Source organism: Populus trichocarpa, chromosome 14 (genome assembly GCF_000002775.5).
Source record: "Populus trichocarpa isolate Nisqually-1 chromosome 14, P.trichocarpa_v4.1, whole genome shotgun sequence".
Classification (NCBI taxonomy): Eukaryota; Viridiplantae; Streptophyta; class Magnoliopsida; order Malpighiales; family Salicaceae; genus Populus; species Populus trichocarpa.
The window spans coordinates 6771894-6788486 of record NC_037298.2 but is presented as its reverse complement, the minus strand read 5'-3'; the positions used below and the strand labels follow the sequence as shown (position 1 = coordinate 6788486).

Here is a 16593-nt window from a genome sequence, read left to right as displayed (position 1 = left end):
CTCAAATTTGCTCATTGGGGGGTCATTATTTAGCTTTCCAAACATAACAATCACATTGTAGCTGGAAATCCTTGAAAGCTTAAGTTGGTTGGTAGGTGTATATATTTTCTGTTATTGTCCAGTGTTCAAATATTAAGAGAGATTATAAGAGAAAAAAATGAAATCAGTAATTTAGATGTGGATTCTTACTTAAAACCTTATCAGAGATGAATTTAGATTTAATACTCTACATAAGATGGCTTAAAAACATCTTTATTATTAAGATAAAAAGGAAAAGAAAAGAAAGTAGTTGAAAAGAATGAACGAACAATCAACACCTCACTTAAACAAGTGGGTTTAAGATTCGAATCCGTCATTCTATGAAAAAAGAAGAGAAATCCAGGGTTTTTTTATCCTCCATGTTCTTGTTTGCTGTGAATTTGAATTGCAAGACAAGAGAGAAATAATGATTTGTTAAATTCATAAAGGAAAACTGTCATGCAGTAGGAACTGACGAGTAGATATAAGTGCAAATTAATACAAAGCAAACTTGCTGACTTATTAGATACCCACTTACATATATATATATTTCAGGTTGGCCTCTACCAAAGGCAGGGCAATGGACTAAACTTCTTCTGCAATCCACAAAAAGTGGTACGCAACAATGAAGAATAGAATCCATGCCCTTTTCTTCTCATCACTCGGTTACTTGTATTTATTTTCACAGTATAATATCGTATGAAGACATAAAATCACAACTTTTTTGTTTCTTTCTTTATCCCTTTCAACTTTGGTAGCCATTGCCACGGTCCTTGACATGGAATCCAGCAGAACCAGAAGGTTTTCTGGAGAGAGCAACATGCACCCCAGGATCATGATGACTGCATGAAGAATTGTAAACGATTGAGTTGTTAACACCTTGCACATTACTGTTCATAAATGCACTCATAGGAGATGGCCCCATTGATCTTCCTTTGTGGTTCTTGTCCTTCTTGCTGTTGCCTTCTTCACCACTGCTGCTCTGGCTTCCCCAATCACTGCCTTCACTTCTAGGATTACCCTTCTTGTTGAGAGTATGAGAATTGCCTTCAAAAAAATGTTTCTTCGGAGAACGGATTACTTCCATGAAAGCACCTTTGTTTTCACCAGCAATTGTAATTACCCTCATGCCAACATCCTCAGAATCTGAAGAAATCTTCTTGCCGCTACCTTTCTCCTTTGTTTGATCTTTGGCAGTTTCTGGCTTTGCAAGACGCGCAATGCCAGAGCTGAGACTGTCTGCAAAGGCCCTCAGCGAATCACCTGCCTCCTTAGGCTTGTCAATAATCTTCTGAACCAACACAGTTTTTTGCTCTGCTACTAATGGAATCTTGGGTTCGAGATCAGCGTCAGATTTTACTCGGGAAGGTGGACGTGTTAGAGGAGAAGGTGGTGGAGCAGTGGGCTTAGGCTTAGGTGACTGGGGTGGGGTTTGAACTGTAGGCTTGATGATTCTTAGAGATGGTGTAGGGCCAGGCACACGAGCTGCACTGGTGGTTACAGCTTTAGTGGCTGGAGAATTTGGCACCGAGGATGTGACTGTCGCTGGCTTAGGGGCAGGAGAGCTTGGCGCAGAGGATGTGGTTGACACTGGCCTAGTGGAAGGAGAAGTTGAGACGGAAGCAGATGGAGATGGTGTAGAAGCTGGAGAGGTAGGAACTGAAGACGAAGTACGTGATGGTTTGAGGGTTGGAGAAGGTGGAAGTGAAAAAGTAGTGGGTGGAAACACTGTGGAAGTTGGGACAGGAGAAGTTGGCACTGAAGATGAAGGAGCAGGTGCCCTTGGAGCTGGGGATGTTGGTAATGATGCAACACCACCTGCAGCTTTTACAGCTGGAGATGTTGGAACTGAAGCAATACCAGCGGCAGGTGGCACTGTCGCAGCAGAAGGAGGTGGTGCGGGAGTGGGTTCTTGAGGCTGTGTTGGCACAGGCTGAGGCAGAGCAGTTAGCCTAAATGAAGGTCGAGCAAGAGCTGGACGGGGTTGCGGAGGAGGCGACTCTGGAGTTGGGGTTGGAGCAGGGGCAGCTGGCCGAGCTATTGATGGCAAACGGAACCATGGGCGAGGCGGGGCAGGTTGGTTTGACATGTCGAGGAGAGTTTTTGGATTTTAGAACTTGACAGATAAGAAACGCAGGAATGAATACAAGTATAGAATATAGATGATTAATGCATGCGAGTTGTTATTTATAGTGTTATAATTTTATAATCGATGGACCTTAAGCTAGCTTGACATAGAAACAGAAAAAAAAAAAGGGGGGGGGGGGGGGTGGGGGAGGCCATGCGGAATCCACTCTATTGCATACAGAGAGATGAAAGGAATGAGGGAAAGGCATCAGATTCAGAAAGCACATACAGCTGACATTGGCTCGCCCACAATCTAAGATTGGTATCAACTAGTCATATAGAAACTTGGCTTTTCAGCCATGATGGAATGACTTCTCTGGTTTCATGGGGGATCATTGGATTGAATTAAGTAATTGAAAAACGAGTCAGAAGGTAGACGCTTGTTTTCCAAAACTGATAGAAATCCACCTCATGTGTTAGTATTAACATTCTGAAGAAAAACTGAGCAGGATCCTGCCATCATTTTCTAAAATGTTCCTTTCACTTTGGTGCAAGCTTTTGAGTTCACCAATCGAAAAGAATAGCATATGCCATTTTAAATTGTTTGAATTTTTAGTGACCGCTATAGGAGATTCAACTCCCAGCCCCTCCTTCGAAGCCTGGCTACAAATTAAGTTCCACCTCGGCAAACTTTTAATTAACATCATCATCATCATCGACTTTTTTGGTGCATTGTTCTGCATTTTCTTGCACTTCTCTTGCTGGGATCATAGCAGCCGTTCCTTTCCAAACATGGTAACGGCTGTCCACCAAACTCATATTGACTAATGAGCATATTCACGCTGTGCTTATTGCGGCTTCACTCTACTCTCCCTGTTTCCCATTGTTACAAGGCGAATCAGAATTTGTCAATATGTTTTGTAGTTAGTAACCACAAAGCATACTGTAATAATATTCTTGAAATCCCCTAGAGGATTTTAGTACCGTAGCTGTCTATGTATTCATCTTCCACTTTGCTTGCTAGATTTAGCCATTGCGATTCTTTCCGTCTTTGTTTTCCATTTCGAACTTCGTTTACCTCACGACGCTTCAAGATTTCCCTTCCATCAAAATAATTAAGGGTGTTAAAATAGCTGAGAGAGGATAGAGAGAGATAGCAAAAGTTGACGGTGACTGGAGATACACCAAAGTTCTCCATTGTTGTAAAAGAAAGGAAAAGAACGTCAGAGGTGTCCAGGGAATGTCTACCCTATCTCTTCGTTACTACTTAGGAGTCACAAAGGTTGTAGAATCTTCTTTTACAAGTCCCCTTCAAATATTATTTTAGTAGCTTCAAATGAGATCAAGAAAATTGTGGTTGAGAGAACACCAATGAAATATGTCAGAAGAGAGATTCTAGAATAGAATATTAGGCAAAAACTCTTCATCTGGCAGTATCAATCAATGTTATATTCGGGTTCGTTTAATCTAATTATACAGCAAAAATATTTTAAATTCATTACATTGACTATGGGTGCGATGTGATATAATATGGCAGCTACAGATTTTGGTATCCAGACCCAGTAAATCAAGCTTCTTGGTGGATTAAGAGGGTTTTTGAAGAAGTGTGATAATACTTGTTTTTTAAAATATTTTTTGCTTGAAATGTATTAAAATAATATTTTTTTTATTTTAAAAAATTTATTTTTAAAATCAACATATTAAAACGATTTAAAAACACAAAAAAAACTTAATTTAAAACAATAAAATTAAAATAATTTAAAAAAATACACTTTTAAAACACAAAAATTAACAAGCTCTCTTAATCTATCATTTCAGTGGGCAGGGACATTTCATTGCATTTATCAGTTTATTTTCTTTCGCACCATATACCTTCATTCTGATAGATTCTTTATGTGTCTATGAACTGCTAGCGCCCTTTATGTAAATTAATTGGCACCAGGGGAAATAAATCTTAGTTGTATATGTATGAAATCTTGAAATGCATTTGAACTTTTCAGATACAATTTACAGGGCACATGAAGGTCATCACATTTGTTGGATTTGCAGATCGAACACATTAGGGAAGGACAAATGCAGATACTAATGGGTGCTGATGAGCTAAACCAATTTTCTTGTAATCTAATGATCTTGAAAGAAATTTGCCTTGGTCTAATTCTCAACTCCTTCAACAGAGAGAGATTCTTCACTGTCATGCAGTACTGCTACATTTCAATAAAATGCAAATTCTCTTCCTGTAATTTTGATTTTAAAAAAATGGTAGGGCATAGCCTGAGAAAAAAGAAGAAAGCAGTTGCATATGAACTGAGCAAGTACTTCTGACATTCTTCTGCCGAACATTAGTTGATACCATGAGAAGAGTTATGGTAGGATGTCTGTTGAATCTACAACATTGTCCAAATGCTATTTCTTACGGATCGAGGAGCATCAATTGCATGGTAATGTATTTCTTTCTGCTTGATCATATATACTAATGACAAGGATACAGACAATCACAGTGGAAGTGGATGGAAAATTTTTCGAGTGCAGGTTATACAAGTGACCTGATATAGAGACAATATACCTGCCTGGATTGTAATAAAGCTCACACTCGAGGTCTCTATGATTCAAGGCCATTTAGTGAATTCAAACACTTTAAAAACTATGTCAATTCCAGTGGGGATTTGCCACAAGAAGAGCACAACGTTAATTGCATTCAATGCTATGTGAAGGCTCCTTGCCGTTTCATTCCCTTTCTGCATTGCAGGGACTAGGGCGGCTGCTGCTGCCCATAACACCGTAATGCCTGTGACACAATTAAAAACAGTAAGATCAGCTGATCAAGGCAGTTTCTCAGAAGTGAAAACCAGCAGCATGACTAAATTGAACAGCAGTTTAGAAAACCTTATCCTATAACACGCGAGTCAACCTACAAGAACCCTTGTTTCCCCTTTCGGGTTATAATTTTGGATTTTGATAAACATAAACACTGGTGCTATACCTGCTCCTGCAAACAAATGAGGTCCAGGGAATAGCTTTCCTGTCCTCAACCATGTGTTGACTCCTCCGCCAATTGCTTCAAATACTCCAAATCCTAGCAATATTGATCCCGCGTTGAAGTGCCTGTCCCTGTAAGACCCTTTAATCAACTCCTTCCTCTCCTGTATTATTAGAAATATCGATGCCTTAGATAAACATATTCTCTCCTCGACTCCTTCAGAAATGCAATTGGTTAGGAAAATAAATGCCTCCCAGAAGTCACACCATTTCAACATTCAAGCAATGCAATTCCTCAAAAAAACTTTCAAGCAATGTAGCATTAACAACAATTTATGTGTAATTAAGAAATCTACAAAGAATTTGAAAAGAATCACAATGGAACATTTTCACCCCAGCCAAGAGACCATGGTACTCCAAACAATTTTAGAAGTGATCTTTGTTATTATATGATAGGATGTGAATATGCAAACAACAAAGAGAGAAAAATAATTTCATCTCTTAGTTATATTAAACTAAATTTGGTAATATTGGAAGAAGAAATGTACACCAATTCCTTCTTCGATGACATTGCATTAATCATGATTCGTTCTATTAACATATCTAAATCGTATTACTTTATGATATGCCAAACATATCATTAGGTATCAATGGCATTCACATAAAAAAAAAAATTGTCATATGCTTTGCAAATTGCAATCCTAGCATTTTTCCTTCTCAAATGACTCCCTCAAATGGTAACTCACAGAAGGAATTCTGAATCACTACAATTAAAACTGTTCTTTTTTTTTAAGCCTGTAGCCTTACCTCACTGAGTTGCTGAATTTTGAGTTCAACAGGAGATGGTGCAGCTTCCACAGGTGTGCCTTCAGGAGTAACTGGGGTAGGTTTCACTTGCCTTTTAAGTTCACTGATCTCATTCTGTGTGGTCCTAACACGCCTCCATTGCCACCCCAAATATCCAGCCCACAAAGTGTAGAATAATAAACCACCCATCACAATGGGGTGGATAAGTGCAAATGACCTTCCCTCCAATATCCCAAACTCCCCACCAACAGCAAGCGCATCCTGCAGTCCAAAAAAAAAAAAGGGTCAGCAATTCAGTCCAGAAAATGATAAATTAGAGCAAAAGAGGATTTCTAAAACTGCTTGACGATGGCTTGCCTTTGTGTCTAATAAAAAAGGTAATGCGAGCGATGCAGGTGAAAGAGAAGCTGAACTTAGATGCTGGATGGTTTCGGTGAAAAGCTTACGAGGGCTATGCGAGTCCTTTTTGCAGACATCTAACTTTGATGAGTTTGAAAGAAGAGGCATTTTTGAGTGGATAAATGGAGTATTATTCTTCTGAGCAAGAATTGGGAAATTTAGAAGGCCGAGTGTGGTGGCCATGCTGTCCTCTGTCGGTCTGTTGCCTGGCACAGGAAGATAGAGGAAGAGAGGATAAACTGGCTACAAGTCTACAACAGAAGATAAGGAACTGAGATTTGCAAGACTTTTTCAAGCATTTGTTTTGGTTTGTAAGAAAATGGGCCCGTCTCTGTAACGACTACATGATTGCTGATCCATCTGTTCAGTTTGTAAGTTACAGTCTACTTTTGAAAACAGTGTTGTCATCTTGTAAAATGAGGCTTGGGCTGTGATAGACAACATACAAGATTTATCAACATTTTAGATCATAAAAAAGATACGCTCTCTCATGGGGTGGGTTCAGAACGTTGCTAGGGTCCATTTACAAGTTCTGTGAAATAAGAGTTGGAAATCGTTGCTGTGTTCTTCAAGTGATTTATGACGTCTGAGGATATTCCAAGGTTTTGGGCTTGCCTTGTAGTTCAGCCGGATCCAGAATGAAACGCTTCTGCTTTCTAAACTTGTTATGGAGGGACAATCTTAGATTATTCTCTTGTAGCCTGTAGGCTTATGTAATTTGCTGTCTTTTGATATCTCCATTGATGTGCTTTGAAAACCTAATTTTGGTAAGGCTGTGAAGATCAAGTATTCTTAAAATCTATATTACAGCTCTTCTACTTCTAGTTCAATCTGAACTTAGACAGACACCTAAACCTAGTCCTTGGTTCTCTCCGTCGTTTTTAATTTTTTCTATATAGCCACGGGATCATTTCAACCAGGTGGTAAACTTTATCTCTCCACCTTTCACGAATAATTTCAAATATTTCTTATTAAATCGAGAAAGGTTTTCTGATTAAATAGAAGCAAAAAAAATTGCAATGATTTCCCCTTTGATCTTAGCCTTTGGCTTAAGTCTAGGTTGTGTTCGGTTCTAGATTAAAAGGATTAAGAGAGAGTTTAGAAGTGGGGTAGCAAGTGTTTTTAAAGTACTTTTAACTCGGAAATACATTAAAATAATATTTTTTATTTTTTAAAAATTATTTTTTACATTAATATATCAAAATAATCTGAAAATATTAAAAAAAATATTTATTTAAAGTAAAAAATTAATAATAATAAATAATTCTTTTCAAAAATATTTTTAAAATATAAAATCAAACAGAACTAAATATTAACAACGACGTTTCTTTAATCTTATTTGATGGGTTTTTTAAGTAGGGAGAGATAAGCGTTAAGCTAAGAGGGGTGAGGTAAAAAACTGGTGGTGGGGGAGGGAATTCGGGGTTTGTGCTAAAAGATTTCTTCTCATTAATTTTTATTCAAATAAAGCATAGAACCCATAACTATGCATTGTTTATTATTTATATTTACTGTAAATTTTATTTATTTTCTTTGACTCCATTTTAAATCCTAAGATTACCGGGCCTGTAGTCTTGTATGGGCACAAATCCTCTTCGAGTCAAGAAAAAAAATATTGATAGTCTAAAGACTGAATTTGGTAAGAATTACTCTTGTTGACAAAACTTGCACGGAAAGAAATCAGTCTTTTGATTACGCAAGGCACCGATGACATCATAATTTCTAATGACACGATGGGTTATTTTTTTATATTTTTTTAAAAATTAAATATATATAGATGTCGAAATAAATTTTAAAAGAATAAAAAATATATATTACTGTAATATATAACTAAATAAAAAATATTTTAAAAAATAAATACTACCGTGATAAATGATATATCTGATACAAGAGTCCGGTGAGGACTTTTTAAGCTCTACTTTCTCCTCCTCCTGACTAGAATTTAAAATGATTTACCTCTACAGAATTACCTAACATCGAATTACCTAACATCTTGTCCTTGATTGATGCAGCTTCGTGTACAGTAGGCATAAGAAAATGGGAAAGGAGAGTGGGCCTTGTGCCGGACTCAGTCGTGCTGGACCACCATCCACCTTTTCCACCAAAAGCAAGAACGTTCATGAGATGCCAGCAATTAAGTAAAACAACCGGTCCAGGGCATGGGCAGTGAGCTTCTTTTTAAATATTAGGTGTCCTCTCGGGTTTTGCGAAGAATGAAAGGATTGGTCTCCTTTACAATAAGGTTTCGGTAAAAGCTCATGAGTGTCCTCGGAATATCTATTATGTGTTGTTTAAATGTTTTTACTGTATTTCACTTGTTATTGAATCGTAATAAAAAGAATAAAAATCAAATATTTGAATGGAAATGAACGGTATGGTTTATAGAAATCAAATGTTATTTTATATGGTAATATTTATAAGTGTTTATAGTAAATTACTAGGTCACTTCTCGCACTACCATGCCGCGAGTTAGATTAAAAAGATTTTAAACATGAAAAAAATATTCAAATTATAAAGAATCTTTTGATATTATCATCAAACCTTGTATAACAAGTGAAACTTTTAACTCTTTTTCAAGTCCCTTGCATGCTAGGTATTGGTGGCTTATGAGGGCTAGTGCCAAGCTCGCGTTCCTTGATCATTTTTTTCATGAGGAGAATGAAATGTCGTTCGTCTTTTAGGTTTTTTTAGAAAAACAAACATGCGACGTGTTGCTTGCCAAGGTAGACAATACGTCGCCTCACATGTCTAACTTGGAATTTAACCACTAATATGGTGGTCAAAAAATCACAATGTAGGTTTTTTTGGGTTGAAAATCCATTTTTCAACTCATTTTCATCAAAAAAAAATATTTAATAAGCATCATAAAAATTTCATAAGTCACCAGCTAACTTTAAAATACTTCAAAATCACCTAAGAAACCCAAAATCAACTAAATCTAAAAAATCAAAAACGGATGTTTAGACATGTTTACTGGGAAACCCATTATCATCGAACTCTCCTCGACGAATAAAACCTGTTAACATCAAGTTTGATTATTTTTGTTGTTGATATTATGAAAACCAACTATTTTCTCTATTTTTTGTTGTTTTTCAATAACTTTCTTTCAACCCTTTTTAATTTAGAGATTGAAAAATAAAGAAAATGAACTTTTAAACTAAAATAAAAAATTTCATAAATTTAGAATAAACCATGTATTTTTTTCATGTTTTAATTTAAAGCCTAATTTTAAATAATTAAACCGAAAACAAAAGATGCAATTATAAAATATATATAAAAAAAACGGGTAGGAACCGTGGCTGACTTTTAGTTTTTATTTTTTAGTTTATGTTATAGTATGACTAAAAAAAGGGGAAAAATTGATTTGAAAAATGAATTTTAACAAGTATTTTAAGGACACGTGTTAAGGCGTATCTTAAATTGAAATGCTTCCAAACATGGATTATTGAATCAGCCAGCTGTTTTGTGTGTGTGTGTGTGTGTGTGTGTGTGTGTGTGTGTGTGTGTGGACTCATGAACCACGTGGCTACATTTCTGTGCGTTTTAAAAATGGCATGATTACATTTAAGTAATTATTAATGCCATCTCACTAATTGGCAATAAATTGTTTCCTTCAGAAATCACCTGCCCATCATGCATATTGCATATGATATGTGAGGCAGGTGTACTGCCTTTATGAGGTTACGTCAGTGCAACGACATGTCATCGGAACACTTGACAGCAGACGATAAAGAATACAAGGATAATCTAGTTGAAAAGGCTAAACCACCAAATCCACGAGTGGTTTCGAAACTTCGTACTACCAGCACCAAGCAACTTAAAAAAAAATATTTAATTTTTTAGAATAATTTAATTAGTTAAATTTTAAATTTATTTTTTAATAATTATAAGTTAGAGTTTTTTCAAAGTTATTATAACTTTATATAGCTATTAAATTTAAGGACTATAAAATTAATTAAAATGTGTATAAATTAATCCGAGTATTTATATTAATAAAAATAAATAAATAAAGGTGACGCGGCTTCAAATAAATATTGCCTGATTTTGTACCACTAGCCCGTGATGGTGCTGAGTTTTGATATCCCTTGAATCGTTGTGTGCGTGGATGGGTTTATGGTTGATCGCAAATTAATTAATTAAATAATAGTTTGTGTACGAAGCCCAGTTACACCTACCTGTCATGGAATTAGCAAAAAGACGTAACCAATTGAAAAGCACTGTAGAACATTGTAATCTTCGACCTTTCCACCCACGAAAAAAACATAAAAAAAATGAATGTCTTGTTTAGGAGGTATTCGTGTCTTTTCAAAACTCACATTAGTCATAATCGGAGGTATACGTATTTTTTTTTGTTTTTTAAAACAAAGTGAAATAACTTAAAGAGCCATAATAAGAATTCATCACATTGTAAACAGGGATAGTAATTTTTTTATTTTTAAATACAGTAAAATAACAAATTTACTATTAAAATAAAAAAAATCATGCGATTATCTTTTCACACTCTAGATTTTTTATCTTTATCAAATTCATTAAAGATATTTTGATTTTTTAACCATGTTCAAATATTAATTAAATTAAAAATGTTATTAGCTAGTGCAGCCACTCACAGTGCAGCGCCTTTAATTGATTTTTTCCGTTGTGTTATTGGTAGAATCTTGTTTGTTTAGCTGAAAATAATTTTTTAAAAATTATATTTTAAATTTTTGTGTGTTTGTTTATCATTAGAAAAATTGATCAACGACTCAATGGAAACACTTTTTAGTCAAAAAAAATTTAGTTTGGTTTTCAGGAAAGTGTTTTTCTTTTATTTTGAGTGGAAAACACTTTTTAAAAGTTGTGAAAAATTTAGAAATATCATATTATTTACTGATTATAACAAATTTGATCATTAAACTTTTGATTGCTATATATTTTGTTTTGAATTTTTTTTTTATTTCACCCCTTAGAATTTGATTTAATTTAATATTTATATTAACTTTGGTCCTCATTTTTATAATTGTTATTTGCTTTTCTCTTATTATTTTTTTAATTAAATTTTTTTATATATCAAATTTGATCCTCATTTTTTTTATTGTTACTTATTTTATTTGAAACAATTCATGAAATTATTATTATTATTATTTTAATCTCATCAATTTTCAATTTTTTTATCTGTTAGATTTGATCTCCATTATTTTGATTGCTATTTATTTTATTTGAGATAATTTATGAAATTATATTATTTTTTTCAATTTCATTCTCATTCAACTTTTTAATATGTAAAATTTGTTTCTTGTTATTTTAATAAACTTTTAAAAAATATTAATACATTATTTTTCAGTTTATTTTCCATGACATAACCAAACATTAGAAAGTGTTTTCTAACTAATTTTTTATGATACTATCAAATATCAAAAAATAATTTACTTTTTAGAATTCATTTTTCTATCTATGCTAGATTATTATCCAGCGAAATAAATAAATAGACGTAGATTTATAGCAGCTAGAATATAAATATCCAATTCTGCGCTAGCATTGCAGGGGGGAAAATGACTCCTACTTGATTGATAGAATAATCTGCATATTTGTCATTTATAAACTTTTATACATGCTTCCATGGAAAAACATATAAATGGAACGAAGTGGGTCACGAATCAGTAGAGTAGCACCTAAAAACAATGAACCAGCAGAAAGAGGAGATGAAGGAGACTCGTTGCGTCTTTACACCACAATTTTCTCCACCTTTTGGATTCTTAGCAAGTCATGCCCTTGGAAAATCCGTGTGCAGGGTTTAATTGAGGTTGACATCTGACAAACAGATGGAGAGCATTTGCATTTCTTATTGCTCTGTGGAAATGCCGTAGGAGAGAAGGAGCTTGGAATTTTAAGGTGGAAAGTGTTGGCATAATTGCTTATTCTGCAAAGTCTCTCTCTCCTCCTGTTGTGTTGACATTTTCAAAACACTGTTCCATTTCTCCTCCATGAAAGAATTAGACAGTGGGATTTCTTATAAATGGTGGTTTTAAAATTATGGATTCATTCTCTAGTGAATTTATAATTTATTTGTGTGAAAAAGAATTAAAGTTGAGCTTCTAGATATCGCAAATCTTCAATCTCAACCCAAAAAATCCACCTGGGGTTATATTGGCAGCCAAATATTCAAAGAAATCATATAAAATGGTAGAATCAATTAACCATAATGGTGGGCAATTTGGCTAGCATTTTATATTTTTAATTAAGCTATCTACTCGCTTGTCAAGTTCGAAAGTTATGCCAGAAGGAATTTTTAAAACAAATTAGCACATTTTTTAAAACTTAGTGAACTATGACCAATATGTTTTTTTTTTTTTTTTAAATATCACAGCTACTTTTACCAAACCTTTTTCCTATTTTTTTTACCGGTGCTAATTTGCCAAGAATATTTCTAAACTATGTTTTACAAGAAAAGCATCCTATAATCAAGGGTTTTGGTGCTAATAGCTCGCTTGGTATTTAATTATTTTTTAAAGTGTTTTTTACTTGAAAATATATTAAAATAATATTTTTTATTTTTTTAAATTTATTTTAAATATTAGCACATCAAAATAGTACGAAAATATATATACAAAAATAATTTAAAATAAAATATTTAATTTTTCTTAAAAACATTTATAAAATACAAAAACAAACAAAACTTCAGATAAATGCAGTAAAGTCAAAGGATCGTTGGTTCTTTAGTAGGAAAAGAAATGAAAACCCGTCAAACACTGTTGCTGTTCAGCATGCTGGCCGAATTCTGGCGGTCCTTCCACTTGGAGAGAATTTGTGCAAAAAACGAATTTGTGACTCATCTGTTTATTTGATAAGAAATCACGTAGATAATAAAGAATATCTCAGTCCTCAGATCAAATAAAAGCAATTTTTGGGTATGTCCATGTCACAAAATATTCGCTGTCTTCTTCGACTTGGGGCTGTTTCTCACAACCCAGAACGTGTGCAGTTGTAATCAAAACCAAGTAATTTGAACTTTCCAGTTCATAAAAGGGAAGAATAAAGCGAGGGAATTTGAATTTTTAACTAGAATACTATTTTTCCCCCCTTCTCCTTTGGATGTAATGAGTCTTGCAGAGTCCTTAATGTAGAAGGAGGACGAAACTGAAAATAATAAATTCTCGGTGGAATAATTTTATGAGCTTTCCGTGGCCAACTGGCTCGTGAAGAAATTCCCTGTTCATTTGTCACCAAGATTCAGCCTTCTAGAGCGAGGAATCCAAGATTTGATGGATTTTCTTAGCATTATTAGTGTACCATATAGAAAAGAGTTGGCAACTCCTTGATGGGTATTATGGTTTTGTTTTCTATGAATTTCACAAATTAATGTAAGTTATTTTTTATTATTATTAATATAGGTGTCCAGGTCAGCTTGCGCGTATTTCGACTAATCCCACGGGTCCTGAAATTAACGACCATGTAAATCTCCAATGGCCTTGAAATTTGTGGGACTAAAGTTAGGAATTTTTATAAAACAAACTCAAATCTTAATCAGTTGAATTACACCCCAGGATTAATGTAAATTTTTAGTTTGGAAAAACAAATTTAGTAATTTATTCATCTAATCGCAATTATTGCTAAAAAAAAATAAATAGAAATTGAATCCTAATTATTGAGATGGATTTCCTCCCTAATTTAGGCTTAAACACTCCTGCTTCATCGCTTGGAATTGCCCGAAATGAAAATCGGTCTCCGGCCGAAATAGCAGTACAAGTAGAACACGAGATAACTCGAAGACAAATATTAGAAACTTGAAAACAAACGTAAGATATAGAAAAAAACAAAAACCTCACTCACGATATTATTTATGAAATTATAATTAATTTAACGTCCTAGCTGTCAAGTAGATAGAAGATTCACAGAAACGACTGCGAAACACAAGAGGGTTCGGCAATCGCCACTCTCACAAAAAGGAAAAGAAATCAAAACGCAACGCAACGCTTTCCGGGTGCCGGCAATTAGCCGTCTCTTAACTTCAATTAGTTTTAGACTTCTCTCCTCTCATCTCCTATTTTAATTAAATCTTTCTAGGTTTTTTTGCTGTATATTTCTCCGTCTCCCTTCCACTTGCAGATTCCCTCACTCATGGCTACTTCTAATTCTTGCAAGAGGAAAAAATCTCCCATTAAAATCCCAAGACTCCATCTTTGAGTTTATATCTTTCTTCTTTTTTTTTTTCTTTTTTTTTTCTTTTCTTCAATTTGCAGCAAACCATGGAAATTCTTTATACCCCATTCTTACTTTTGTTCATAATTGTTAGTCTACTGTTTTTGCTTCGTGTCCTTTTATTCAAAACTGGGCTAATTTACATCACCAAAAAATGGTGGAGATCTATAGAAGATTGTTTTCATGTCTATCAATTCTTCAAAGTCCCAGAATTCAACGAGAGCATGCAAGAAAATCAGCTTTATCACAAAGTCTCAATTTATCTCAGCTCTCTGGCTTCCATGGAAGACTCTGATTACACCAATCTCTTCGCCGGAAAAAAATCCAACGATATCATCCTTCATCTCGATCCCAACCAGGTAATCGATGATTATTTCCTTGGAGCTAGAGTTTCTTGGATTAACGACGACAAAAGCGATACGACTTGTTGCAGAACCTTGGTTTTGAAGGTCAGAAGAGCCGATAAGCGCAGAATTCTGCGTCCTTATCTGCAGCACATCCACATAACATCGGACGAGGTCGAGCAGAAGAAGAAAGGTTTGAAGCTCTACATAAATATTGGCAGTCATGAGCAAAACAGACGGTGGAGATCTGTTCCATTCAATCATCCTTCAACGTTTGATACAATTGTGATGGATTCTGATCTGAAGAATAAGTTGAAATCAGATCTTGAGTCATTCCTCAAAACCAAACAGTACTACCACCGGCTGGGGCGTGCCTGGAAGCGAAGCTACTTATTGTACGGTCCATCAGGTACTGGAAAATCCAGCTTTGTTGCAGCTATGGCCAATTTTATTGGCTACGATGTGTATGGTATTGATCTTTCAAGAGTTTTGGATGATTCGGATCTGAAAACGCTATTGTTACAAACGACAAGCAAGTCAGTGATTTTGATTGAAGACCTTGATCGGTTTTTGATGGATAAATCAACGGGTGTTAGCTTATCAGGTGTTTTGAACTTCATGGATGGGATATTAAATGCTTGCTGTGCAGAGGAAAGAATTATGGTTTTTACAATGAACGGTAAAGATCATGTTGACCCGGCTATTCTTAGACCGGGTCGGATTGATGTTCATATTCATTTCCCTTTGTGTGATTTTGCTGCATTCAAAACTCTGGCGAACAGTTACTTGGGTGTTAAGGATCATAAATTGTTTCCTCAAGTAGAGGAGATTTTTCTAACTGGGGCAAGTTTGAGCCCAGCTGAGATTGGGGAGCTTATGCTTGCGAACAGGAATTCGCCCAGTCGGGCCTTGAAATCGGTTATTACTGCTTTGCAAACGGACGGTGATGGAAGGGGGTCTTTGAACATTAGAAGACAGTGGACTGACAATTCTTCAAGGAAGTCAACTGAGGATTCAGGGGAACACTCGGGGGTTTTTTCCAAGGAAGGTGTCCATGCCATGAAGGATTTTAGAAAATTATATGGCTTGTTGAGATTCAAAAGTAACAAAACATCGGAATCGTTTGATATGACACCAGACCGTAAGGACGGGCAATCATATGGTTCTTGACGTTTCGAGGAGATGTCGGCAATTTCATTGCCTTGATACATCTCAATGTTTCACGTTCATAAGCAGCAAGGGGGCACGAAGAACTTATACAGGGCAGAAGCCAGATGTTGATAAGAATATGGCATAGCTCAGAGCAGTTAGTTTTTTTTTTTTTTATTATTATTTCTGGTGTTTGGATGCTTTTGTTCCAATTCAATTAGAATATGATTCTGTTTGTGTCATTTATTTTCCCCTTTTTCTTTTTAAATTATTCCCTCGTTTAGATTAGCAATAGAAGGAGTTGAAGTTGCAGTTAGAGGTGGTTTGGTAACGCATTAAAATTATTTTTTTATGTTTTTTTTAATCATGTTGATATAAATTTAATTTTAAAAAATATTAATATACTCCCGAACACCTTTTCATCTTCTCTGCCTCTCCTCTTAATAGTTTTCTTCGAAGTGTTTTGGTTTGTAATTAGCTTTGATAATCTGCAGTTTATGCAGATTACATGACTACACATATAATCAAAAGTAGGTGCTATGTTATTATCATATAATATACTATTCTGTAGGCCAGATGTTGAGGTAACCAAGGGCAGCATAATCATCATCTACCTAATTAAAAGAGTAAAGGGCTTTGAAGAAAAGAAAAAGAAGAA

At 34.9% G+C, this 16593-nt stretch overlaps 3 protein-coding genes across 3 annotated transcripts; 1 reads left to right on the top strand and 2 right to left on the bottom strand.

The window, feature by feature from the left end:
* Nucleotides 1-763: 763 nt before the first annotated feature.
* LOC7492797 (vegetative cell wall protein gp1) lies at nucleotides 764-2107 on the bottom strand. The gene has a single exon (XM_002320180.4). The coding sequence runs from the start codon at nucleotides 2105-2107 to the stop codon at nucleotides 764-766; it is 1344 nt and encodes a 447-aa protein (XP_002320216.4).
* A 2409-nt stretch (nucleotides 2108-4516) lies between these two features.
* On the bottom strand, nucleotides 4517-6545 carry LOC7486793 (uncharacterized). The gene is made up of 4 exons (XM_002320179.4): nucleotides 6226-6545; nucleotides 5869-6129; nucleotides 5066-5225; nucleotides 4517-4870 (listed from the first exon to the last, which is right to left on the bottom strand). Exons 1-4 carry the CDS (start codon nucleotides 6448-6450, stop codon nucleotides 4692-4694), a joined length of 825 nt encoding a protein of 274 aa, XP_002320215.2. The 5' UTR covers nucleotides 6451-6545; the 3' UTR covers nucleotides 4517-4691.
* A 7581-nt stretch (nucleotides 6546-14126) lies between these two features.
* Nucleotides 14127-16360, top strand: LOC7492796 (AAA-ATPase At2g46620). The gene has a single exon (XM_002320850.4). It carries the CDS (start codon nucleotides 14490-14492, stop codon nucleotides 15954-15956), a length of 1467 nt encoding a protein of 488 aa, XP_002320886.1. The 5' UTR covers nucleotides 14127-14489; the 3' UTR covers nucleotides 15957-16360.
* The last annotated feature ends 233 nt before the right edge of the window (nucleotides 16361-16593 follow it).